At 40.2% G+C, this 12,802-nt stretch overlaps 1 protein-coding gene across 7 annotated transcripts in view; it reads left to right on the top strand.

The window, feature by feature from the left end:
- Window positions 1-12,802, top strand: part of rxrab (retinoid x receptor, alpha b) — a 117,839-nt gene that overhangs the window by 55,471 nt on the left and 49,566 nt on the right. For 5 of the 7 annotated variants that reach the window (XM_072240469.1, XM_072240476.1, XM_072240471.1 and 2 more), the window contains exons 2-3: window positions 2,381-2,462; window positions 4,087-4,352. In XM_072240469.1, coding sequence (XP_072096570.1) covers window positions 4,113-4,352 — 240 coding nt within the window. In that variant the 5' untranslated portion in view covers window positions 2,381-2,462; window positions 4,087-4,112. The remainder of the gene's footprint in view (window positions 1-2,380; window positions 2,463-4,086; window positions 4,353-12,802) is intronic. The other 2 variants (XM_072240473.1, XM_072240475.1) reach the window with 1 other exon arrangement.

Raw genomic sequence — 12,802 nt, 5'->3', positions numbered from 1 at the left:
GATGGGATGTCCAGTTCTTTCTGTGGAAGCTCTTATTCTTGTCTCATAGTAAAATAAAAGACTATCTTGGTGTTCTTCTTCTCAAATTATTTTCAATAAATTTTGATTTTTCTCAGTAAATGCTGTTTTCTACCATGTAGAAACCACAAATAAATTAATTGGCAATTAATGACAGAGTTTGAAAATGAATCTGGGGATATTTCAAGCAACACTCATCAAAGTAGATGGTGAACACAGCAGGCCAGGCAGCATCTCTAGGAAGAGGTACAGTCGACATTTTGGGCCGAGACCCTTCGTCAGGACTAACTGAAGGAAGAGCTAGTAAGAGATTTGAGAGGGGGAGGGGGAGATCCAAAATCATCTCTCCCTCCCCCTGGGGATATTTCTTTCTCTTTTCCTCATGGTACCGGGGTAAAGTTCCCTGTCTGATATTAAATATTTGAAGATAGTTCCTCTAAATGCATTGCTCCCCGAATTGTGTATTGAACTGGTGATTTCTTACTGCCAAGTTGAGAATGTCACCACAGATCCACATAATCAAAGTCAGCCAGAATACATAGGAGCAGAATTAAACCATTTGGCCCATCAAGTCTGCTCTGTCATTTGACCATGGCTGATTTATTTTCTTTCTCAACCTCATTCTCCTGCCTTCTCCTGGTCACCTTGACACCCTTACTAATCAAGAAACTCAACCTCTGCTTTAAATGACCTTGCATCCATAGACATCTGTGACAATGTATTCCACAGATTCATCACCCTCTGGATGAACAAATTACTCCTCCATTTCAGTTACAGTAGGATATCATTGTATTCTGAGGCTGTACCCTCTGGTCCTGGACTCTGCCAGTACTTCATCTAGGCCTTACAATATACAATCGGTTTAAATGAGATCCCCCTCTCATCCTTCTAAACTCTTGGGAGTACCAGAACCATCAGAAACGCCTCAGATATTAATCCATTCATCCCTGAATTATTCTCTTCCCTGGACCCTCTCCAATTCCAGCACACCCATCCTTGGATATGGGGCCGAACATTGCTCACAATACTCTAAATGTGGTCTGACCAACTTCTTATGAAGTCTCAACATTACATCCTTGCTCTTATCTTCTATTGCATTTGTCTTCCTACCTCCTTACTGATTCACCCTGAAAGTTAACCTTGAAGGAATCCTGCAATGGGAGCCCAAGGTCTCTGTGCAACTCCAGTTTCTAAGTTCTCTTCCCATTTAGAATAAGTCAATGCCTTTATTCCTTCTACCAAAGTGCATCACCATACACTTTGTTACGCTGTATTCCATTTACTATTTCTTTGTCCATTCTCCCAAGCTGTCCAAGTCCATCTGCAGACTTCCTGCTTCCTCAACACTACCTGCCCCTCCACCTTTCAATGCATCATCCACAAACCTGGCCACAAAACCATCAATTCTGTCATTGAGATAAGATCGTGAGCTCAAATTTTTATGCTTGGTATGGAAAGAAGGGGCAAAAACTTATGTGAGCTTCATTTTTATACTGACAAAACAATACAACATGTTGGTTGTTAGAGTGAGTTTTATGATCGTTAGTCATTGAACAGGTTAAATAGAAGGCAACATTGCAGTCAGATTGAATCAGACTGAAAGCCTGAAGAGCAACACATTATGAGCAAATGTTAAAAGAAAAATAAGATGCAGGAAATATTTGGTCAGTCAGGGGCCATTTGTGGAGAGAGAAACCAATGTAATGTTCTTTGAGGTTTAAAGAGATTAAAGGTTTGTTCTATTTGTCATATACACATCAAAACATACATTGAAATGCATCATTTGCATCAAATCAATGAGATTGTGCTGGGAGGCCCCATGCTTCGGGCACCATCAGAGCATGCCCACAACTCACTGTTTGTCTTTGGAAAATGGGAGGAAACTGGAGCACTCAGAGGAAACCCTCATGGTCGGGGGAGAATGTCCAAACTCCTTCTGGGCAGTGGTGGTAATTGGACCCTATCTTACAGCATACGCTTTAAAGCATTGCGCTTTTGGCTGCAGTAATGCACCATCTGAAACATTTTCTGTTTCTGTCTCAATAGTTGCTGTTTAACCTCCCAACATCTATTTGAATCAACATCTGTGGTGTTTTTTTTCTATAAGTAAATGAGATTGATCATAGAAGGGAATGCAGGATATTGCAGTGATAGACTGAGAGAATTTCTTGAAGAGAGAACAAAAATGGTGTGCATGAGAAAAACACGGATGCACAGAGGGATAGGGTTTACATGACTCGTAAACTGCTGGCAGGAATTTGACATATGGTCTTATGGTCTTATGAAGATCTGGTTGTTCTAGTGCTAAGCAGATGAGATCATGGCAAGGTGAAGTAATTAAAGCCTTTTGCTGTGGTTACAGAATCTTGGGTAAGACAGCATCTGTGGAGAAATTCAGCTGTGGACCCTTCATTGAAACTGATCTAACCAAAGGTCCATACCAGGTAAGTTCACTGGTATTCTTGTTCCATTCATAGTCTGACCTGCTTATACTCTCCATCTCTTTTTTTGGTCAGGATTTCAACTTCAACATGGAGGGAATTTTGCTCCTTAACCCATGCTGTACCTGCTGTAGAAGGGTTTGGTGATGTTATTGACCAACACTATTCTCTTACATTAAATTAGTACATAGGACAGGCATTCATTAGTAACTGTTACACACTCTTTGGTGTGATTGACTGCTTATTACAATGTATACTTTTTTTTCCTACTTACTGATATAAACGTGTAGTATTTCTGCACCTGAAATCTGTCCTGACTACATTGCATCTGCTATGGGATCCGAGTCTCCCTTTCGCCTTTTGGGTGAAATCACACCTTCCTCACTGATGGAAACAACATAGTTTTTGTGGGTGGTGAGAGCATTCAGCATAGCAATAAGCCGAATGTTGGTGGCAGTTTGTGCCTTGTGTTGCTGCAGTGTGATTTTCTGAAGTCAATTGGATAATTGCATGCATAAATAACCGGACAGAACTCATGATGTATCAGAGTCTTTAGAGCCAATTAAATAATTTTGAAGTGTAGTCCCTGCCGTGATGTCTAAAATATCACAGTGAATTAACATATGGAGAAGTCCCACAAATACCAATGAGATAATTACCTGTTCTATTTAGTGATGATCAGAGGGATAAATATTGTGAAGCAGTACAGTGGGACTGTGTTGGCAGAAGGCTAGTGCTCAGGGATTGGTGAATTTTTGGAGGGAACATCTGAGTGAGTGCCATCTTTGTGACAAGGCATTACACCCAGAAACTATCTCCTTGTAAAGGTCCAGCAGGAACGATTCAGCAAAAATAAGGGAAGTTTTTCCAGCATCTTGGTCAATATTCCTTCATAAACTTGTGTGCTAGAAATATGCACCTCATTGCTCTTGTCTGCTAATAGTCACATAACAATAATTGCAGAAGTTAATTGCCTGTGAAGCACTTTGGGATGATCAGGGAATTTGAATAGCACTATAAACAAACTAGTTATCTGTCGTTGATTCCGTGATCCCTGCCATTTAGTGTTTTGCTTACTTTCTCTCGCTCTGCTATACACTCATGCTAACTGGCATCAGTTTAATGTCTGGAACTGTGGCTTGATGTCTGCTTTATCAAAATCTTCCTCTTGACATTTGTTGTGAATAATTTTATGAGTACCAACATATTTCAGGAGCAACTGTAGTTTCCTCACTTTATAACTTGAGCTAACTTTAGTATGCTGTGCACAGAATATCCCATTTATGTTCGTACAAAGAGTTTAAGGTACCCCACACCACTTCCTTTACTTGCACACAATTCACTTTTCGTAGGCTGGATGTGATGGTCAACTCCTTTTGGGTAATACAGCATATTGAACAGCAATCATCCTGTTCCTGCCAATCATGCTTCAAATCTGACCAATCACTTCGGTAGCAGAAGGACTTCATCGTATTAAGGAATGCTGAGACTCGTAAAATTGTAACTAATTCCTGCTTTATGTATTTCTGCCATGTTATGGGATGTTGAAGAATGTGTAGCTGAATTACATAATAACGGTACTGTTCTGTTTTATTTCAGTATTTTAAATTATCTGATTTTCTTACAGACTCTTCAGCACAAGTGAATGAACCCATGAATTGCGATTCCTCTGGAGCAGCCATGAATGCACCTTCTCTTCACCCTCAGATGATGGGGTCGGGGGCCAGCCCCTCAATCAGCTCCCCGGGTCAGCTTCATTCACCCATTAGCACTTTGAACTCTCCAATGAATGGACTGGGCTCTCCCTTCTCAGTTATCAGCTCGCCATTGGGTCCACACACACTATCCATCCAGTCATCTCACAGCATGGGTTATGGAGGCCACAGTCCACAGGTATGTCTATGAATATGCAGCAGCCAATGAAGATGCTTATGATCTGAGCACAATGAATCCACAGACACTTACTCTGAGAAACTGAAAAATACTAACAACAAACCAAGAAGGAGAGCTGCAGCAATTTGCAGGAGTCCAGAATGCCTTGCTTGTAATGATGACGGCAGCAGCTTCATTAATAACTTTCAGCAAGAAATTGGATAAGTTATTCAAAAGTGGTACATCACTGCTTTATAGGAACAAGGCAAGATGGCCAGAGTCATTGAGTGTGGGTATTGGGGTTAGGGACATCCAACCACTAGGGTAGGGTAGACACCTACGCTCCGTCTGCCAGAGAAAGCAGGATCTCCCAGTGGCCACACATTTTAATTCCATGTCCCATTCCCATTCTGATATGTCATTCCACGGCCTCCTTTACTGTAAAGATGAAGCCACACTCAGGTTGGAGGAACAACACCTTGTATTCCGTCTGGGTAGCCTCCAACCTGATGGCATGAACATTGACTTCTCAAACTTCCGCTAATGCCCCACCTCCCCCTCATACCCCATCCGTTATTTATTTATATACACACATTCTTTCTCTCTCTCTCCTTTTTCTCCCTCGGTCCCTCTGACTATACTCCTTGCCCATCCTCTGGTTCCCCCCCCTCCCCCTTTTCCTTCTGTCTGGGCCTCCTGTCCCAAGATCCTCTCGTATCCCTTTTGCCAATCAACTGTCCAGCTCTTGGCTCCATCCCTCCCCCTCCTGTCTTCACCTATCATTTCCGATCTTCCCCTCCCGCTCCCACTTCCAAATCTCTTACTAGCTGTTCTTTCAGTTAGTCCTGACGAGGGGTCTCAGCCTGAAACGTTGACTGTACCTCTTCCTAGAGATGCCGCCTGGCCTGCTGCGTTCACCAGCAACTGTTATGTGTGTCACTAGGGTAGAGTGTTCTTCAGCCGAAATGTAGTTCAAGTGTACAATGCTACCAGGAGATAGGTTATGGAACTGCAATGGATCAATAATTTCAGTCTACATGAACTATTTTTATTTAATGACCAGATAATATGAATCGGGAAGGATTTTAACTTTTTTTTTTAATTCCTAATCTGTAGAACATGGGAGAGCAATTCTTTCTCCTCCTTGCCACAGGTCTGATTAGGTCACAGTATATATCTGTTATGTTTTAGGTGAAATTATAAATCCAATTATTCCAGAGCCTGAAGGTGCACACTCAGTGTTTTAGGAACAGCTTCTTCCCCTCTGCCATCAGACTTCTTAGTGATCCATGAGCTCAAGAACACTACTTCACTATTTTATTCTCTTGCACAATTTTTTTCCCTTTCCTACTATAATTTATCGTAATCCTTGGGTATTGTACTGCTGCTGCAAAACAACAAATCTCATGACATATGTCAGTGACAGTAAACCTGATTCTGATTCTTAATTCCCATACATGTCAGTTTCTCTGAGTCAGCCTTTCAGTAACTGAATGGGAACTGGGTGCTCTTTTTGTGAAGAAACTGATTTCAAAGAGAAAATGAACTTATTAGGTTTTATAGCTGCCTTGCAAACGAATGATACAACAGTGAACAGGGTGTTCTGGTTGAAGAAGCTTCCTGTCTGAATTATGGGACTGTCAAACATTAATTTTGACCTATTCCCCCTCTGTTTAGCTATGTATGTGATTTCCTGGCCTAGAAGCTTAGGGGGCGTTAGAGCAGCAGCACTTCCTGAACATGAAGGAAATACTTGGCAGGAGCCACTTCCTGTATGGAGGAGCATCTACCTCCCTAGTTGTAGGCTTGACTTCCTCTTCCTGATGGCCCTGTGACTGGCATTTCAGTGCTGTGTGATGCAAATATTCAGTTAGTCTTTTGGAACTGAGTATAAAGCACAGGTTTTGATTAGTTCTTGCTAAAATAAGCCCAAACTGTGTAATGCTGAGGGCTGATGCTGGTGGGTGGCTGCTTGTGTCTGTAACATCCGGCAACAGCACTGGCAAGGCTCTTGGGTATTAATATGTACTTGCTTTCTTAAGGTGTTAGTATGGCATCTATTGTAGGCCATGGTATTGCAGTGGTGAATGAGCAGCCTCCACAACAGGAGCCCAGCTTTCACTGCATCATTGTTTCATTGGAATTCTGGCAGGATGGGCAGTAGGCAGAGTCTCCATAAATAAACCCTGGAAACCTAAATAATGCAACAGTTGGGAAGTTATCTAGTTCCCCTATGGAGGGAAAATATAGTCGAGTTGGTATAGCTGCAATTATGACCTCTGCATATCTCAAAAGGGCTTTAGAGCCAAACAGCTATATTATTGTAATATTGAAAATGTGGCAAACCGCAATACGATAATGACCATATAGCCTCTCAAAGTGATGTTAGTTCAGGAATAACTAGTGACTGGGAAACCAGATTTCCCTTTTCTACATCCTTAACTCTGTGGGATCTTGTGCATCAACTTTGAGTCGATAGCTGCAGCCTAGGTTTAATGTTTCATACTGGGCTGTAGATCTAAGAACATCTGTGATGACACATTGCACTTCAGTATTTTCCTCTCTGACGGTGCTGTGGGGGTCTTTCTGTGCATCTATCTGACAGGGCAGTACTGGTAAAATGTCATTAGATAATACTCTTCCATTGCCAGAAGGGCTGGTGGCCCAGTGATTTAGGTTAATTGACACAGTGGCATTGTGAAGAAAATCTTTTTCCACAAGGTGACCTAATAGCTCACTGGAATTATTCTGGAATATGCTGCCTAAAAGAGTTGTGGAGAACGATTTTAACATTCAAAGAAGATTTAAGTAAATAAAAAAGAAAGAATCTGGAGAAGTAAACAGGATGGTGTATTTTCATAATGGGCTGAATGGCCTCTGTGAGGCCGTGGATCATTTTATGATTCCTCAATACTTGTTTACTGGTGTTTGGTGAATGAGGTCCAGTGTTCAGTTTGTTTAGCTTCACACACCCCAAATTTTTTGACAAACTTTTTGATTTCCTGTTCTGTGAATATCTTGCTGCCCTCTATTTGACTTGCCCTCTGCTGCTAGATTCTTTTGTTTTACATATTCTTGTAAACTAATTAATCTCTTTCATTTAGTTGTGTTTTTAAATGAGCTTTTACTTGTGAGGTGTAAGGGCATTAAACTCAACATAAAACATATTGCAAAGTTCAGCAGGATGGTTTCAGACAGCAAACATTTCAGTGAGATAATTAATTTGTGTCTTAACTTGTTTAAACAAGACTGATATATGTGTTGTGTATTGCTCAGGGTATTTTTCTAATCCTTTTCTAAATACGACTTATGACACTGAGTAAGGGACGCCCAGCTTCCAGCAGTGAGTTGGGGTGAGAAGTACTTGTTTTCCTGCTTTGAAATTGTAATGTTAATAACAGGAGGAGGCTATGTGACCTCTCAATTCTGCTGTGCCATTCAGTAAAATCATGGTGAGTCTGATTGTTGCTGTTGACACTCTCTTGCCCAATTCCCGTGATCATTCTTTCTCCTAAACTGCTAACTCCTTTCTGGTTGCAACATGGTCTGGTGTGGAAACACCAGTGCCCAGGAATAGAAAAGGCTACAGAAAGTGGAAAACACAGTCCAGTCCATCATAAACTAAGTCCTGTCCACCACTGAATGCATTTACATGGAGCACTGCCACAGGAAAGGAGCATCCATCATCAAAGACCCTTACTATCCAGGTCACGCCCTTTTCTCATTACTATCATTGGGCAAGAGTTACAAAAGCTTTGGGTCCCACACTACCAGGTTCAGGAAGTTATTACCCTACAACTGTGAGGCTCTTGAACCAGCGTGGATACTGTCAATCTTTTCTACACTGAACTGATTATATGACCTACAGACTCACTTTCAAGGACTCCTTACAACTCATGTTCTTAGTATCATTTATTTGCACAGTTTGTCTTCTTTTGCACATTGGCTGCTTAACAGTCTTTGTTTATGTATAGTTTTCATAGATTAATTTTTTCACTGTAAATGCCTGCAAGAAAATTAATTTCAAGATAGGACATGGTAACATACAGTATATGTATTTTTATAATAAATTTACTTTGAATGTAAAGTCTGAATGTATGTCTCTGCCTTGAATATACATAATGAACCTCTCTGGGGTAGAGAATTTCAAAGATTTACAGCTGTTGAGAGAAGCATGTTGAGAAGAGACTGCAGATGCTGGAACCTGGAGCAGGATAACCGAAATGCTAAAGGAACTCAACAGGTCAGGAAGTATCTTTGAAAGGAAATGGACAGTTAAATCGGATGAAACATCTCATTCTGAAATGTCCACTGTCCATTTCAATGCATGTCTGTGAGATCCTCCAGCACTTTGTATTTTTTTGTTCTTGGGAAATGTGTGTTTAACTTTCACATCTTCAAAACTGGAAAGTGTATGGGATCCTATTTTTTTTTCTTCTTAAGACAGCTCTTTCATCTTGGGAATCAATCTGGTGAGCCTTTTATGTTTGCCCCGAAGATGATTATTACCTTCCTTGAATACAGAGACCAAGACTATAAGAGGAGGCAAGAGGAAATGTCCCATTCACATTCCCACCTACTAGAAGATGTCTTCATCCCTGCATCAGCCGGCAGATCGAACCCCACCCATCCCGATGGTCTTCCAAATGCTCATTGCTATGATTTGACTTTCCATAACCTGAGGTTGCCAGGCTGAAAGTGATCCATTTGTTCCTACTTTGACAGTTAAGCCATCCAGTGCTTTCAGTACCGTGAGGTCTCCTGTTGTTAAGTAACACTATATATGCTGGCTTTTCAGTTCAGATGCATTACTGATCTAGAGGTTTCCCTTCATCAATCCTGCTGTTACATCCTCAAACAAATTCTAATGAAGTTAGTCAAATGCATATTCCCTTTCATGAAACTGTTTTCTGTAATTCTATTTTTCTCTGAGTCTTCTTGTTACTTTCTCAATAATGAGTGCCATTGTATCTTCCTCGTGCTAGATGCTTGCCTAAGTGGCCTATAGTTCTTTGCTTTCTCTTTCCTTCCATTGTTATATGATGGTATCACATTCATAATGTTCTCATTCACTGAAATCTTTCCAGTTTATAGGGAATACTGAAATATCACAGCCTTTGCTTTATGAATGAATGCACCATTTCATTTAGAAGCCAGGGATGCAGGACATTAGATGCAGGGGATTGGCCTGACTTTAGTGCCATTAGTGTGCCTAAGGCTCCATGGTTGCGCAACAAAAGTTCTGCTTCCTCACTACTCCAGGAATCTGGGTGTAATCCTGACATCCACCGTTGTCTGTGTGGACTTGCATATTCTCTCTGTGTGGGTTTCCACCCGCATTCCGTGGACATATATACCAGGATATATTTAAAATTATGAAACATTTCTTTAAATGCCCGCCACAATGCACCTATCATTTTTTCCTTTTAACATTTCAAACCACTTCTAGCTGTAACTTCAAACCCAAGTGATTTTAATTAAGTTTAAAACCTTATTTTTGATTCTGTGCAATATATTTCCAAAATGAATGTGAAATTCTGTCATGCTGTAATGAGTCTTCCCAGGGCATCCTTCACTCTCAGATTTCTGTTAAATCATACACTTTTTCATGTGACCAAATCTAAAGTCTGTTCTCTGACTAGATCCACTTTCTGTTCTAGGAAACAATTTTGAATGCATTCATTAAAGTGCCTTGTCAATTTACTTTACTTAATACATATAAAGATTAAATTCACGATTCTTAATCACAATAGCTTTCTTACAAATCTCCTTGCACTGACCCTGAGAAACGCTGCCTCATTCTGCCCTGCAGAGCTGATGTATGGTTAGAATGACAATAAAGTTTTTTGAATCTTTTGAATCTTAAATCTGGAATCTTATTTTATGTTTGAATCTCTGGTAGAGTAGTGTACAGACAGCTGTCATCAGTGCTTTCCTTCCTTCCTTATTTCTTGTCTCCATTCAAACAAATTCTACTTCCTTTATTTCTGACTGCTATCCTAACATTATCCTTTATTATTGGTGACCTTGCAATTTTCCCCTTTCTGCTTAAATTCCATAACACTAAATACCCTGCAATATTTGGTTTAAAGCTTCATTACGTTGCAGCTGCATCTGTAATGGCTGTTAGATCAACCAATTATCAATCTCATTACAAATCTTTGGATAATTTAGCTTTCTTATCAATTTCCTATTTTTTTTTTTTCCTTTTTGTTCTTGCATTCCTCCTTGATGCTCTGTTCCTTGGTGCTTGTATATCAATAGCATTGATGCCCTGTACTATAACTTTGTCCTTTTTAAATTGCCTCTTCCGATTTCATTGAACCATAGAGAGCTACAGTACAGAAACAGACCCTTGTGGTTTACTCATCCATGCCAAACCTGATGTCAGTGTATACTGATCCCATTTTCCTGCAGTAGACATATTTCCCTTTACTTTTCTAATCAAATGCACTTTGAACATTGTAATAGTATCTACTTCCACATTCCAAATGTTCACCATCTTCTGTGCTGAAAAACATACCCATGGTTTTCCTTTTCCCTTGTTTCTATTCCACTATGTAGTTTAAAGCCTTTCCTATTTTCCCATTTACTACTAGTCCCCAATTCAGTCCAATATAAATGAATTACTTTTCAACAAAATAACTTAATCTCCCCAGTGTCAAAGCCCCATGAATTTTCGTCCCTTTTCTCAACCCAACTTTTTCAGTCTGCTTTCTGGACCCTATGCTGATGCATGTTCTTAGGCAGTAATTTGATGTTAGTTTTGTGATTCTATTTGTTAATTTGAGTGCTAGCTCTTTTTTAAACCAATTGAATTGGAAGAGGATTCTAGTGAGGAAGATTATAATAAATCAAAAAGAAATAAAGGAGAGACAGAATAATGAGGGGAAGAATGAAAATCAAAGGTAGACAAGAAGGGGCAGAAAATATTAGCAAAAAAGCATGGCAGAAGGTGAATCCAGAGTAATTAAAAATTGTAAAAAGACATTGCTTAAGGCTGTTTATCTGACTGTAACCTATATTTGTAACAAGGTAAGCTACCAGCTCAAGTTGTGGGGAAAAATGTTTAATCTGATAGCTATTACAGATGTGTGTGTGTAAAGTTACTAAGATTAGGAATCAATATTCCAGGTTGTTCAGTGTTCCAAAATAATAAGCGAAAAGAACAAGAAGGTGGGGTGGCAAGTTAATAAGAAGGTAGCAGTAGTGTGTTGTATTGACATAAGTGCACTGAGTAGTGATTGGACTTAGTTTGCATGGATATAATAGCAAAGGAAAGAAGATATGGGAAGGAATAATCTGTCAAGTCCAATATGTTGCCTCTGGATAGGTCAAGCATAATATGAAAAGGTATTACCATGGGTATATTGATCAGACTAATTAAACTGGCAGAGGGACTGAGGAGGAATTCGTGGATGTGGTGAGGGATTGTTTTTAGAGCAACATGTACAGGACCTAGAGCCATTCTTAAGCATGGCCATGTATCGTGAGGCAGGATTAGTGTAAGATTTTGTGGCTAAGGATCCCCAAGGAAGTGATTATTATAACATTAGAGATGCAGATTAAGGGCAAATATCCTAGGTCCTAAACCAGTTTGCTTAATTTAAAGGTGGTTATGAAGGTGGAGATCAAAGTAAATTTATCATCAAATTTTGAATACAATATGTCACCATATTGTGCTCTTGAGATTCATTTTCTTGCATGCATTCACAGTAGAACAAAATGGAAAAGAATCAATGAAATGTACGCACAAAGACAGACAAACACCCAATTTGCAAAAACAAAAGCTGTGCAAGTAGGAAAAAAGTTATTAATTTTGACAACATGAGTTGTAGGGTCCTTGATTGTGAGTCCCAAGATTGTGGAATCAGTTCAGTGTTGAGGTGAGTAAAGTTATCCACTCTGGTTCAGGAGCCTGATGATTGAAGGCTAACAACTGTTCCTGAAACAGGTGGTGTGGGACCTAAGGCTCCTGTACCACCTCCCTGATGGCAGCAGAGAGAAGAGAAAGTATCTCTAGGAAGAGGTACAGTCGACGTTTCGGACCGAGACCCTTCGTCAGGACTAACTGAAGGAAGAGCTAGTAAGAGATTTGAAAGTGGGAGGGGGAGGGGGAGATCCAAAATGATAGGAGAAGACAGGAGGGGGAGGGATGGAGCCAAGAGCTGGACAGTTGATAGGCAAAAGGGATATTTGAGGATCATGGGACAGGAGGCCCAGGGAGAAGGAAAAGGGGGAGGGGGGAAACCCAGAGGATGGGCAAGGGGTATAGTCAGAGGGACAAAGGGAGAAAAAGGAGAGAGAGAGAGAGAGAAAGAATCAGAAAGAATGTGTGTATATATATAAATAAATAAATAACGGATGGGATACGAGAAGGAGGTTTTCGAGAACTTACTCGTTGGCTTTAGGATTTGTTTTCGAGAACTTACTCCAGTTGGCTTTAGGATTCGTTTTTGGGATCTGTTATT

This window comes from Mobula birostris, chromosome 22 (assembly GCF_030028105.1).
Source record: "Mobula birostris isolate sMobBir1 chromosome 22, sMobBir1.hap1, whole genome shotgun sequence".
Classification (NCBI taxonomy): Eukaryota; Metazoa; Chordata; class Chondrichthyes; order Myliobatiformes; family Myliobatidae; genus Mobula; species Mobula birostris.
This window is presented reverse-complemented; position numbering and strand designations above follow the sequence as displayed.